The following is a 14,995-nucleotide window of genomic DNA, read 5'->3' on the forward strand; positions in this document are numbered from 1 at the left end:
GAGATTGCCTCATCAAGGTGCTTTACATAGTATTCACAGCACAGAAACAGACCATTCGGCCCAACAGGTCCAGGCCGGTGTTTATGCTCCACACGAGCCTCCTCCCACCCATCTCCATCTAACCCCATCAACTTATCCCTCTATTCCTTTCTCCCTCAAGTGTTTATCCAGATTCCCACCTCACACTCATCTATATTGAAGTTCATTTGAAAATTACACGCCCATTCTGCAAGTTTATTAATGTCTTCCTGTATTTTGTCACAGACCTCTTCTGTATTAACTACACTCCCCAATTTGGTGTTGTTCGCAAATTTTGACATTGTACTTCCAATTTCCGAGTCCAAATCTTTTAGTAAATGGTGAACAGCAGTGGTCCCAGCATCGATCCTTGTGGAACACCACTTCCCACCTTTTGCCAGTCTGAGTAACTGCCTTTAACCCTGACTCTCTGCTTTCTGTCTCGCAGCCAACTAGCTAGCCATTCGACTACTTGTCCCCTGACTCCACATGCTCTGACCTTTGCCATGAGTCTACTATGTGGTACCTTATCGAAGGCCTTTTGGAAATCTAAATAGATTACGTCTACCGCATTACTCTTATCTACCCTTTCTGTTACTTCTTCAAACAATTCAATATTTTCAGTTTCTAGATGTTTTTCTACTACATCTTTGAGTAAGGATTCCATTATTTTTCTCAACACCTACGTTAAGCTATTTAGTCTATAGTTCCCTAGACTTGTTCTATCTCCCTTTTTAAATATATGAATCACATTAGCCGTCTGCCAGTCCTCTGGTACTATTCCCTTTTCTAATGATTTTTTATATAAATGTAATAGTGCCTCTGCTATCTCTTCCCTAACTTCTTTTGTCCCAGCCTTAGTAAGGCACCTCCTGTTGCACCGATGTGATATTTCTGTCTCCTGAACTAAACACCCTCGTGACCTTTCCAAGCAAGGCTGAGAATGTATAACCACTGGTGCCAAATTACAATCAGTTTGTTTTGTGAGCCCAATAGGAAATACATTACGACTGTACAAACTCATTGCGCTCAGGTGAAAGAGAGGAGACTTTAATCCTATCAGACCAGCTCCCACAGGTAAAAGGGCAGTGTTCCTACTCACTTTGCTCAGTCCCCATGAGTAAGTTTTTTGAAGAATGTCCCTCATTAGGAAATACAGCATTCAACAATCAGGTGAAACAGCGATTTACTTGTACTTCTTGCAATTTAATATACTGTATTCGCTGCTCACGATGCGGTCTCCTCTACATTGGGGAGACCAAACACCAACATGCAAGAAGCAACCAAGATACAAAGATACATGAGCAGAACTATTTGGACTTGTGCCCAGCCTGACGGAGACCCAACTCATTTCTTCCCTCTTGGGTGGGAATAATGACCAGGTAGGATAATGGACATTTGTTGGTTAGTAGGTGAAATCTGGCAGTCACAGCAAACTCTGTGGGTAGGTTAAAATGTCCAATTGTGTTTGCCTCAGAAGCCCATTTCTTCCAACAAGTTGCGTAAAAAAGAATAAACCTGCATTTCTACAGCGCCTTTCACATCTCTAAAACTTCCCAAAGTGCTTCACAGCCAATGAGGTACTTTTGAAGTGCAGTCACTGTTGTAATGTAGTGAAACGCAGCAGTCAATTTGCACACAGCAAGCTCCCACAAACAGCAATGAGATAAATGATCAGTTAATGTATTTTTAAATGATGTTGATTAAGGGATAAATGTTGGCCAGAACACCAGGAGAACTGCTCTGCTCGTCAAATAATACCATGGAATCTTTTATCTTTTACAGGAATGGTAGCAGTGATTATGTTACTGAACTAGTAATCCAGAGGCCTGGACTAATGATCCAGAGACGAGTTCAAATCCCACCACGGAAGCTGGGGAATTTCAATTCAATTCAATTCAATTTTATTTGTCATATATGCAGCAGACGTGTGTACTGCACAATGAAATGTTGATTTTTACGAGTCCTCCCAACATTGGAATAAATATGGCATAACAATGATAAAAATACTAATAGAAATACTAATAGAAAGACAGTAATAATAAATAAAACAACAGTAATAAATAATAATAAATTAATCGTTCATGAATCTTATGGCCTGGGGGTAGAAGCTGTTTCGAAACCTGTTGGTACGAGACGGCATGCTTCGGTATCTCTTACCGGACGGGAGCAGGGCGAAGAGGTTGTGGCTGGGGTGACTCGCGTCTTTAATGATTCTCAGGGCCTTCCCCCGGCACCTCTCGGGGTAGATATCCTGCACAGCAGTAGTTTAATTCCTATAGTGTGTTGTGCAGCTTTCACTACCATCTGTAGAGCCTTGCGGTCTGTGGCGGTGCAGTTGCCATACCAGGGAGTGATGCAGCCGGACAGGATACTCTCGATGGTGCACCGGTAGAAGTTGGTGAGAATCTGGGGGGCCATTCCAAATTTAAATTCAATTAACTAAATAAATCTGGAACAAAAAGCTTCCATCAGTAATGGTGACCATCAAACTATCGGATTGTCGTAAAAACCCATCTGGTTCACTAATGTCCTTTAGGGAAGGAAATCTGCCGTCCTTACCCGGTCTGGCCTATATGTGACTCCAGACCCACAGCAATGTGGTTGATTCTTAACTGCCCTCTGAAATGGCCCAGCAAGCCACTCAGTTGTAACAAACCGTTATGAAAAGGAAAAAGAATAAAACCGGACGAACTACCCGGCATCGACCTCGGCACCGGCTTTGGAGACGGAAACGGCACAGCCAGCCCAGTCGGCCCTGCAAAGTCCTCCTCACCAACATCTGGGGACTTGTGCCAAAATTGGGAGAGCTGTCCCACAGACTAGTCAAGCAACAGCCTGACATTCAGCCAATGTCCCAGACTCCTCCATCACCATCCCTGGGTATGTCCTGTTCCACCGGCAGGACACACTCACCAGAAGTGGCGGCACAGTGGTATACAGTCAGGAGGGAGTGGCCCTGGGAGTCTGCAACATTGACTCTGGACCCCATGAAGTCTCATGGCTTCAGGTCGAGCATGGACAAGGGAACCTCCTGCTGATTACCACCTACCGCTCTCTCTCAGCTGATGAATCAGTACTCCTCCATGTTGAACACCACTGAGAGTAGTAATGGCACAGGATGTACTCTGGGTGGGGGGCTTCAATGTCCATCACCAAGAGTGGCTCGGTAGCACCAATACTGACCGAGCAGGCCGAGTTCCGAAGGACACAGCTGCCAGTTGGGGCCTGCGGCAGGTGGTGAGAACCAACACGAGGGAAAAACCTACTTGACCTCGTCCTCACCAAACTACCTGTCGCAGATGCATCTGTCCAGGACAGCATTGGTAGCAGTGACCACCACACAGTCGTTGTGGAGACGAAGTCCCGTCTTCACACGGAGGACACCCTCCATTGTGTTGTATGGCACTACCACCATGTTAAATAGATTCAGAACAGATCTAGCAACTCAAAACTGGGCATCCATGAGGCGCTGTGGGCCATCAGCAGCAGCAGAATTATATTCGACCACAATCTGTAACCTCATGGCCTGGCATATCCCTCACTCTACCATTACCATCAGGCCAGGGGACAAACCCTGGTTCAATGAGGAGTGTAGAAGCGCACGCCAGGAGCAGCCCCAGGCGTACCTAAAAATGAGGTATCAACCTGGGGAAGCGGCAACACAGGACTACATGCATGCTACATAGTGGAAGCAGCATGCTATAGACAGGGCTAAGTGATCCCACAATCAAAGGATCAGATGAAAGCTCTGCAGTCCTGCCAACTCCAGTCATGAATGGTGGTGGACCATGAAACAACTAAACGGGAGGAGGAGACTCCATGAATAACCCCGTCCTCAATGATGGCGGAGCCCAGCACACGAGTGCAAAAGACAACGCTGAAGCGTTCGCAACCACCTTCAGCCAGAAGTGCCGAGCAGATGATCCATATCGGCCTCCTCCTGAGGTCCCCACCATCGCAGAAGCCAGTCTTCAGCCAATTCGATTCACTCCATGTGATATCAAGAAATGGCTGAGCACACTGGATACAGCAAATATAGGGCCCCGATAATATCCCGGCTGTGATGCTGAAGACTTGCGCTCCAGAACTAGCCGCGCCGCTAGCCAAGCTGTTCCAGTACAGCTACAACACTGGCATCTATCCAACAATGTGGAAAACTGCCCAGGTATGTCCTGTCCACAAAAAGCAGGACAAATCCAATCTGGAGAATTGCTGCCCCATCAGTCTACTCTCAATCATCAGCAAAGTGATGGAAGGTGTCGTTGACAGTGCTATCAAGCAGCACTTACTCACCAATAACCTGCTCACCGATGCTCAGTTTGGGTTCTGCCAGGACCACTCAGCTCCTGACCTCATTACAGCCTTGGTCCAAACATGGACAAAAGAGTTGAATTCCAGAGGTGAGATGAGAGTGACTGCCCTTGACATCAGGCAGCATTTGACCGAGTGTGGCATCAAGGAGCCCCAGTAAAACTGAAGTCAATGGGAATCGGGGAAAACGCTCCACTGGCTGGAGTCATACCTAGCACAAAGGAAGATGGTAGGGGCTGTTGGAGGTCAATCATCTCAGCTCCAGGACATCGCTGCAGGAGTTCCTCAGGGCAGTGTTCTAGACCCAACCATCTTCAGCTGCTACATCAATGACCTTCCGTCCATCATAAGGTCAGAAATGGGGATATTTGCTGATGATTGCAGTGTTCAGTTCCAGTCGCAACTCCTCAGATAATGAAGCAGTTCATGCGCGCATGCAGCAAGACCTGGACGACATTCAGGCTTGCGCTGATAAATGGCAAGTAACATTCGCGCCACACAAGTGCCAGGCAATGACCATCTCCAACAAGCCCCCCCACCCTATGACATTCAACAGCATTACCATTGCTGAATCCCCCACCATCAACATCCTGGAACTCCCTACCTAACAGCACTGTGGGAGTGCCTTCACCACACGGACTCCAGCGGTTCAAGAAGACAGCTCATCACCACCTCCTCAAGGGCAATTAGGGATGGGCTGGTCTTGCCAGCGACGCCCACATCCCATGAACTAATAAAAAAAATCATCCACCTGAACAGTCAAACGGGGCCTTAATTTGATGTCTCATCTGAAAAGTTACGTGCCTGAAACGAAGCACTCCATTATAGTGGTCACCAAGATACTCAATTTCCTTCATCATGAAAATCTAATATTACTATGCTCCCTCCCTCCATATCATTTGTAATTAGGGAATGATTAACTGTTGATCTATTAAAGCATCCTTATCAAGAACAGTGTCAATATGGCTCAGATAGTAGCAGTCTGCAGTTAGAAATTTCACTCCAGGGCTTGAATACATGATCTAGCCTGATACTCCACTGCGGTGCTGAAAGAGTGTTGCATCATACCTCAAGGTTCTTCCTGTTCCGGTGGTTTGGGTGGATGTTAAGGTTCACATAACACGACTCAAAAAAAGCACAGGGAGTTCTGGCCAACATTCCTCCCGCAAGTAACACCACTAAAAACAGATTAACTTGTTACGTAGTTAGCGCATTGCTCTTTGTGGGATCTTGCTGTGCTTAAAATGGGAGCCGCATTTGCTGACATAACAGTGACTATACTTCAAAGTAACTCATCGTATGTTGGGATGTTACTGTGATGTGATGAGGTGCAGTATAAATTCAAACCTCCTTATTTTCATTGCACAGGAACAGAACAGCCACACTCCCCTTAGACACGCTGCTTACCTTCCCAGAGACTATTTTTTCATAAATCTGAATAGGCTGGTCTGCAAAAAATGGAGGATACCCAGCAGTCATTTCGTAGATTAGGACCCCTAGCGCCCACCAATCCACAGCTTTGTTATAGCCCTGAAGAAAGAAGAGACACAGATCAGTAATATAGATGCAACCCCCACCCCCAATCTCTGCTGAGTTAGCTGATCTTAGCTAGGGCAGGAGTTAGGTTGCTACAACAGGCCTTGGTGGGTTAGTGAGGGGCAGAACAGCCAGAGTTGCCAAGATAGCTGCTTGCTATCCAACACAGCCCCTGCTGGAAGGGTGGACATCAGTTGAGAATAGGATTGGACTCAACTATGATGACCTCCATGGAGGATATCCTGCCATCGTTCACGCTCACACATGAATAATAGGCACACGAGGGAGGCCAGTGCCTATGGAACATTTCCCAAGCAAGCTGTCAACACTTTTGGGGAGGGGGAAAATCAGTCAAGAAAAATGGCAAATCTCCCGAGTGGAGGCGCTGCAGCACTACCACTGGCAGGAAGGTGTAATTACAGCATGACAAATCTACATTGGCAGTTCCATTTATAAAGGAAATATATAAAAATAAAGACAAGTGTCTGACTTCGAAATAGGGACCGAATTATGTTTGCGCACCGTGGCCCAATTATTCTCCGCCCTCTAACCCCGTGTCATCCGAGGACGACACTTGGTCTCGACTCCCATGTGCAATGCCATGGAAAACGAACGAGCATATTATTAAAAATCCTGTGACGGGCATGTAGTTCCTGTCTACCAACCGCTGGTCCGGTTGTCACCATTTCTGGTCACGCTTTCCATCAACATTTCCCTTTGAAATTGTTGTTTAAATTTCCCATTGAATTTTGTCATGTCAACAAATACAATGGAACAATTCATTAAATCTCAGTGTCTAAATGACCTTTTAGACATCACTGGAGCCCCCCCGCCCCCAAAAAGCACGTGTGCCCACCCGCCTGATACTCGCACAGACTTTCGTTAACAAGCTTGTCTATTCGGTTCAACTTATCTACAAATAGCAAGGTTAATGCACCACTTACCGCAAAATTCTGTAACTGTGCCGGCCCAGATATCTAACAAAGATATTCTACGCCTCTGTAGGTAGTTATCTGTATAACTCCTGTAGTTGCAGGGGAGCATGTACATATCTGTCTATAGTGAAGCAACAATTGATTCTCTAGACTTGCAAACAATGAGATTGGAATTGCAACGTAACTGGGCACCTCATGACACGGTTACTATACGTCGAACAGGTCAGCACAATCTTGATTTTACTGGTTTCAAAGAAAACTTTTGGGGCTTATCAGCTATAGATAGCGATGCGTTGGTATATTAACAAAGACATTGGAGACAGCAAATTTTGACACTGGGTTTGCAGGATGTCACGGGGAAAGTTTCTGGTGAGCTGGAAGATGCTGCAGTTTGTAGGGAGAAACTAGCTGCTCCTTACCTTGCTGAGGATGATCTCAGGAGCCAGGTATTCGGGAGTTCCACACAGCGTCCAGGTTCTGCCCTTTACCCTCTTGGCAAAGCCAAAATCTGTCACCTAGAGAGGAACCAGATTTTAAAAGAATCTCAGACAAAACACTTTGGAACGGCTGTGTGTGTTTTTCTCCCCCGATTTAACCGCTTTAATCTAATTTTTTTTATTATTGTTTTAAAAATCAGTCTGTATAGGCCAGACCCTCTTGAGTTTTAGTGAGATCTCCTCTTCAAGGGGCGGCACTTGTATGAATCCCTGTAGGGTTTGACTTGCCTAGCCTCAGAGCTCCATTGGCCTACATTTCCATAGGACCCCTTTATTCTGCACAAGGTTCACATTTCCTGTTCAACGCTTGTTACCTTACATTTATCCACATTAAATTCCCACCTGCTTCTCCTTAGCCATGTCGATTTTATTTGCTCAGATCTCTTTCCTGTCGTGAAGGTTCCTTTCATTCGTCACGAAGACACAATTTTTTGCAATCGGCATATTTGTCCGTCCTCCCCCGCATGGTTGGTGAACAGAGTAAACACTATTGCTCTACCAGTGCCTCCAGCCCAGTCCTTACAACAAACACTGCACAGGCACACAAAGATAAGTAAAACCCATCCATCTTTCGACACCTACAATCACCCTCATCACAGCATCCAACTGCCTTTTTGAGTAAAGAATGTACAAATCAACCACATCCTCTGCTTACCTTCGCAGACACTATTCCCTGAGTTTTATTTTATAAAATGCTTATGCTGGTGCACGTGCTGGGACAGGTGTACAATTGGCTTACTTTGCATTGGTGGCTGTATTAACTGATATAGGTTACTTGGATTTTCAGAAAGCATTTGGCAGAGATCCTCATGTGAGGCTGCCAAAAGAAGTTTAAAGGCCCATGGAGTAGAGGGTGGTGATGCATGGAAAACGCTGTTTGGGAAGTAACTATCTTTGGGTCCAATGATGTTCACACTGTTTGTATATAATATAGAGCAGAGTTTGGTTTCAGTTGTTTGGAACTGACCAAGTGTTCGACCATTTAGCATGTCAACCAAGGCCAGGTCCCCGGGTGTGGTGCTTGGAGCCACTAGTGAGAGCTGGGTGAGTCGTCAGGACAAACTGCTAGTAAAGCCACCCTTCTCGGTGCGGTTGTTTACCATGCAGAGGTGCTACCTTTGCTCAGCCCGTACATCACTCGGGCCGCATCGTTCCTGCTGAGCTGACAGATGGGAAATGTTAGTAGTAGTAGTATGGAGAAGAATACTAGTAACAGTAATGTTTAGATCTTCTTCTTGTGACCCATCTACATGGGCAGGTAACAATAGGAAGGAGACCAACCGTATTCCAAGGGATGAGGCCAATTAACGGCAATAGATTGGGAGAAGGGGAAGTGCAAAGAGACCTGGGTGTCCTTGTGCACCAGTCGCTGAAGGTAAGCATGCAGGTGCAGCAGGCAGTTAAGAAGGCAAATGGTATGTTGGCCTTCGCAGCGAGAGGATTCGATGTCTTGCTGCAGTTGTACAGGGCCTTGGTGAGACCACACCTTGAGTATTGTGTGCAGTTTTGGTCGCCTTATCTGAGGAAGGATGTTCTTGCTATGGAGGGAGTGCAGTGAAGATTCACCAGACTGATACCTGGGATGGCAGGAATGACGTATGAGGAAAGATTGGGTCGATTGGGCTTATACTCGCTGGAGTTTAGAAGAATGAGAGGGGATCTCATTGAAACTTATAAAATTCTAACAGGACTAGACAGACTAGATGCAGGAAGGATGTTCCCGATGGCGGGGGAGTCCAGAACCAGGGGTCACAGTCTAAAGATAAGGGGTAAGCCATTTAGGACAGAGATGAGGAGGAATTTTTTCACCCAGAGTGTGGTGAACCTGTGGAATTCTCTACCACACAAGGCAGTTGAGGCCAATTCATTAAATATATTCAAGAAGGAGTTAGATATATTTCTTAAGGCTAAAGGGATCAAGGGAGAAGGCAGGGACAGGGTACTGAGTTTGGATGGTCAGCCATGATCTCATTAAATGGCGGAGCAGGCTCGAGGGGCTGAATGGCCTACTCCTGCTCCTATCTTCGATGTTTCTATGTAAGCAGATACTAAGAAAAGACAGCTGGATTTTAACAAGGATTAATATCCAGTAATCTACATAGAAAAATGCAACAATAAATTGTGTACAATATACAAGGGTCCTACTTTGAAAATCTCTCAGTATCATGGATTAAGATGGGATTCAAGCCTTTTTGTACAAAACACAATGAATTAGCAGTCGATTGCCTTAACTACTTTCCGACTTAATGCCCAACAGGCAGCATTCACATTAGCAGGATTGGAAGAGGAAAAGGACAAGATCATTGATCCAACCCTAAAAGTACCAAGCTAAGTGAAGCAGTTGCCAATAAGGAAAATTGGGCATCAGGGTGCATCTGGAAGGGGTTGGATACAAGTCACAAGTTATAATGGTGTTGCAAAGATCACCGGTGTCCAATTTTTGGGCACGGCATGCAATTTGGTCACCATACCTCAAAGATGGATTAGATACATTGGGAAGAGTTCAGGAAAAGAACGAGGAGGGTGTTTCTAGCAATAAGTTATGAAGACGCAGGTAACTGAACTCAATAATGCTGGAGAAAAAAGCTAAAATATGTGACACAGGTCTAATGAACATTACAGATAAAACAGAGGCAACTGCAGCATGCTAAATTCACAGGCACCAAACAAGATTAGAATTTCCCCTTTCCCCACAGGATAGTAGATGTGTGAACCAGAGAAAGGAGCTAATTCTTGATCAATTGATATCTTTAAAAGGAACCTGTCGCAAAAGGGGATTGAGGGGTATACAGATATTGGCCCAGAAATTCGGGTCTCCACGGGTGAGTACGCATGGGGTACTCACCCGTAAGCCCAATGGAAATGCCGGTTTCGTGCATGCACTGTGCATGTGCGGGAAACCAGAACTTCCGTTCCCCTGAAAGAAGGGGTTCAGAGGTCGAACGCGAGCGCAGGAGAGGCAGCGCGTGCGCATCGAACATACGTTTTTTTTGCAGGTTTTCCCGGGAAGGTAAGTCTCTAGAAGTTAGACATGTAAAAAGCAGTCGCAAGGCCTGCTTTTTACAAGGTAAGTGGTGAATTAATTTAAATTAAAACATTTTTTCCACAGGTTTATTATTTTTAAATAATTTAAAGAAAGGTAAGTTTATTTTTAGCCCCGTTAGAAAATGTAATTAATTTTTTCAAAAATTTAAATTATTGTTTAAAATAGTTATTTCATGTAATTTATATTTATTTTAAAAATGTGATTTTTAAAAAATTTATTTGAAGATTTAGTGATGTTTTGGGGCTTATAGTATTTATAAGTTTTGACAGCTCTTCCTGTCAAACTTATGAATGAAGCATTCCCTGCTACCACTGGCTCTCCATGGCCCATGAGATCACAGGGTTTGCTTCGAACTAACTGCGCCCCTGGGATACACAAGCACTGCGCGCCGGCAGTTGGAGGAGGCCCAGGATCGCAATTCCACGGGGGCTCACAGCTCAACGACCAGCGCGGTAGGTAAGTGCAGGTCGGGGGCTTGCGCCCGTGGGAAGCCCCTGACCCGAATTTCTGGGCCATTAACAGATCTGTTTGATTCACATGGGGACTCAGGAGTGGGCTTGATCAATGGCCTTTCTGCATTCCAACCTTTCTTGCGTTGGGAGTGATAGATGCAGAGTGGGAGCTAGCGTGTCTCAGTATTACCGAGCAGCATGCAAGAACATCAGAATTAGGAGCAGGAGTGGGCCCTTTGGCCCCTCGAGCCTGCTCCGCCATTCAATATCATCATGGCTGATCTTCTACCTCAACTCCACTTTCCTGCACTATCCCCATATCGGGTAATTAATTTCAGTGGACCACACTGATTTGAGGTCAACACACTAAAATTAAAGTTTGTGAGTCCGGTGGTAAGTTTTAAATAGTCGATTTATTGCATCACTTGATTTACACTGTTTGACTTCCTTTATCCGACTAACATCATATTCAAAATGGCTGGTTTTTATACAGCAGCAGATGTACCCGCCCCCTTTATTACCATTGGCTCAGCAGCATGCATGCAGAGCTATGGTTGGTTCAACTACATCACACTGATTGGATCTCTGATACATCAATCATTCCTTTGTTCTCTAGTTAAGCAGAATCATCACTTTCAGTTTTAAGCTAAGATCAGCACTTTCACAGTTTAAGCTAAATCAGCATTTTCATTGTTCTCAGTTTTTAAGTCAGCCGATGTGACGTTACCAGCTGTGATTGGATCTGATACATCACACCATCCTTTGGCACGTGGTCAGCTTAAGCATAATCAGATTTCTTTAAATCATTAGATTTTAATCATATTAAAATCTATTAAAATATATATATATATATATTCCCTAACACCTCGATACCCTTAATATCCAGTAATGTAACAGCTAATCTTGTTAGCACATCTCACGGTGAAAAGAAAGCAGAAATTGCTGCAGGAAATGAATTGCAGGTGCAGCTTGCAGTTGCAGGTGGGGGAGTTGTGAAACAATGGTAAAAGCAGCACTCATCAGCTGTCCATTGCAACAATGCATCAAAATCGCTGCAACACAACGCCAAGAATGACCTCAAACACATTTACCTTTTATAACTCTGCCTCAATTCAGTCTTATTCATTTTCTCCTCACTGATGACACAGACCCACCCTCTAATCTTGCGGTGAAAGCAGGGCTATATCCGAGGAGGAAACATGCAGCCCTTCCATTGCCACTGTGCACAGATCCGATTAATCCACAAGTGCATATTGTGAGTTGCTGTAAACCCACATCTCCCACTCACCCAATGAATGTGATAGAAAGGCTTCCTTCCACACACAGCAGGTTGGGCCTATACTCATTGGAGTTTAGAAGAATGAGAGGGGATCTTATTAAAACATGTAAGATTCTGAAGGGGCTTGACAGGGTAGATGCAGAGAGGATGTTTCCCCTCGTGGGGGAATCTAGAACTAGGGGGCATATTTTCAGAATAAGGGGGCACCCTTTTAAATCGGAAATGAGGAGGAATTTCTTCTCTCAGAGGGTCGAGAATCTTTGGAATTCTCTTCCAGAGAGAGCTGTGGAGGCTGGGTCATTGAATATATTTAAGGTGGAGATAGACAGATTTTTGAACGATAAGGGAGTCAGGGGTTATGGGAAGCGGGCAGGGAAGTGGAGTTGAGGCCAAGTTCAGATCAGCCATGATCTTATTGAATGGCGGAGCAGGCTCGAGGGGCCGAATGGACGACTCCTGCTCCTACCTCTTATGTTCAAATTGTGCCAGTGGTCCCCCGTGGCATTTTTGTTTGTACAACAATGCTTCCCACCTCTTTCCAGAGGCTGCACCTTCTACACGGAGCATTCCCCCTCCGCCGTGCAGTGTGACTCATAGGGCTGGATTTTCATTCAGGAGTCAGGTAGGAGGCGGGACTACAACTTTCGGGGTTGTAGTCCCGCCTCCATCGAGATGTGGCCAATCCACGCGATTTTAACTTGATTGACCTTGTTGAGCCCGCCCAGCGGGCTCAGCAGGCCAATTAAGGGCCACCCGGCAACAGGTGTCATCACAGGCTGAAATTTCATCTGTCAAGACGTGTTCACAGATGAAATATCAGCGTTTCACAGCTGTTTGAAGCTGTCAAACACTGACAGTCTTGCTTCTAACCTGAGTCCTTCTCCACAGACTCAGTTAGAAATCTCACCAGCACAGAAAGCTGAAGGCTGTCACTTTTGACAGTTCGCAGCCATTCTGCTTTCTGTGCCGGTGAGATGAGGGACTCCCGAGACCTGAAGGAAGGCTGAAAAGGTAAGAAAAGGTAATTTAAACTTCTTTAAACATTTTAGACACACCAAACACACTTGCCTTTGCACTCATGCACCCATCACTCACCTGAACACCGACATCTCGACCCCTCCAAGTCCTTCAACCCGACGGCCCGCCTCCTCTAACTTGGCGTGGTTTGGAGCCGTCGGGAATCCCACACTTCAGCATTAAAAATAGGGATTAGGCTAAAAACTGCCTGTTAACTAACTACCTGTTAACAGGCAGTTAATTGGCACTAATCCCTTCCCGCCTCAGGTAGGTGGTTCAGGGAGACATTAAAAATCTAAAGATACTATTTGAAGAAGAGCAGGGAATTCTCCTATAGCAAAATACTGCAGATGCTGGAAATCCGAAGTAACAACAGTGCGGGGCGGGTACCCGCCTCCTTTGAAACTGGCATGGAGGCGGGTTGGGGGCCCTGATTTCGGGATTTCAACTCCCCCACACGCCTCCAATCCCGACTCCACGGCCCAATGAAAATCCTGCCCATACTCTTACTCAGGGCATGCCACCTACATTGTGTTTGGTCCACATCTGTGGCACCGCCCTGAATCTCTCCTTTCTTGTCCCAATGTGGTGGTGCATACTCCATCCCATAACCTGGTGCGTACACCATACCGAGGGCGAGTCTCCCGGGGTATGGTGGATACCCCATGTGATGAAATATTCCATTCATCACTGCCTGTGACTGTGGTTGGTTTCAGTTTCATTTCCCTTACCTCTGTTCCGTTTCCTCACCATTGTATTGTACTATGTGTAGGGCTCCGCCCATACCTGGCCCATTGTATTGTACTATGTGTAGGGCTCCGCCCATACCTGGCCCCTATGTAAGCTGGCCCAGCCTGCAGCACATCCAGTACGGCAGAGCTCTGGATGGAAGATACCTCTCTCCTGTGTGTTACCTTCTAAGTCAATAAAAGCCTTGTTTTGTTTCGCTAACATCGAGTCTCGGATTTATTGAGGCATATCACCCCAGTCTCAGGCTGTTCCCTGCAAGTCTGTACCTGATACTCAGGCCAGTGTATAGGCCATACCTGGGGAATTCCCCCATACCTGGATGTAGCCTTCTTCGTCAATCAGTATGTTTTCAGGCTTCAGGTCTCTGTAGACCAGGTCTAGTGAATGGAGGTATTCGAACGCGAGGACAATCTGTGCTGCATAAAATCGTGCGTGAGGTTCACTGGAAACAAGAGAAATGCAATTAGATTCAGACTCCGACTCGAGGACAGTGAGACAACAAATGGCTTGTTCAATATGGTGAGTTTCAGAATGAGATGCGAAATTGAGTGCACATGTCAACACCGTCACCTGAAAGAAAAACCTGGCAGACAACGGTAGAGTACAGGAAACTTTCGATTTACCGGCACCTAAATAACCGGAAATCTCGGTTAACCGGCAAAATTCAGGAGTAGGTTCAGGTAACTTTTATTACTTGCCTTCCTCCATGTGTTGCTGTGCAAGGGTGTGGCTGCAGCTGTTGCTAAGCTACAGAGACACTTGCAACTTGTGGCCATTGTTTTGAACCTGTTGCTAAGCAACAAACCCTGTTTGTTGCTTTATACGGAGCTCTCCGCTCCGTATCTTTTACTATAGCGTTCGGTTATCCGGAATTTTTGATGAACAGGCACCACGTCAGTCCCGTCCGTGCCGGATAAAAAAAAGTTTCCTGTACAACAGTAGAGTAGGAAAGATGCGGGAACAGCTTCAGGAAGAGAGATTTTGTGTGTGTCCAGGAGCATTTCCTTTGCAGCCGAACTATTTCCAACCCACTACTGGTTAACGTCCAGCTTGCTGCATATCTTGGGCTTTAGCTGGCGTAACAGTGAGTACATTAGTAAAGGAACAAGCGCGAGAGTCGTACAGGGGCAATGGGAGACATACAAGGAGAG

The 14,995-nt window shown here is 45.7% G+C and overlaps 1 protein-coding gene across 4 annotated transcripts in view; it reads right to left on the minus strand.

Moving 5' to 3' along the window:
- LOC147097597 (cAMP-dependent protein kinase catalytic subunit alpha-like) overlaps positions 1–14,995 on the minus strand; it is a 263,178-nt gene that overhangs the window by 3,162 nt on the left and 245,021 nt on the right. For all 4 annotated transcript variants that reach the window (XM_085971564.1, XM_085971563.1, XM_085971565.1 and 1 more), the window contains 3 exons: positions 14,160–14,286; positions 7,223–7,318; positions 5,740–5,862 (listed from right to left, as the gene is read on the minus strand). In XM_085971564.1, coding sequence (XP_085827690.1) covers positions 5,740–5,862; positions 7,223–7,318; positions 14,160–14,286 — 346 coding nt within the window. The remainder of the gene's footprint in view (positions 1–5,739; positions 5,863–7,222; positions 7,319–14,159; positions 14,287–14,995) is intronic.

This window comes from Somniosus microcephalus, chromosome 31, assembly GCF_052327205.1.
Source record: "Somniosus microcephalus isolate GS21.2 chromosome 31, FLI_Smic_1.0, whole genome shotgun sequence".
Taxonomy (NCBI): Eukaryota; Metazoa; Chordata; class Chondrichthyes; order Squaliformes; family Somniosidae; genus Somniosus; species Somniosus microcephalus.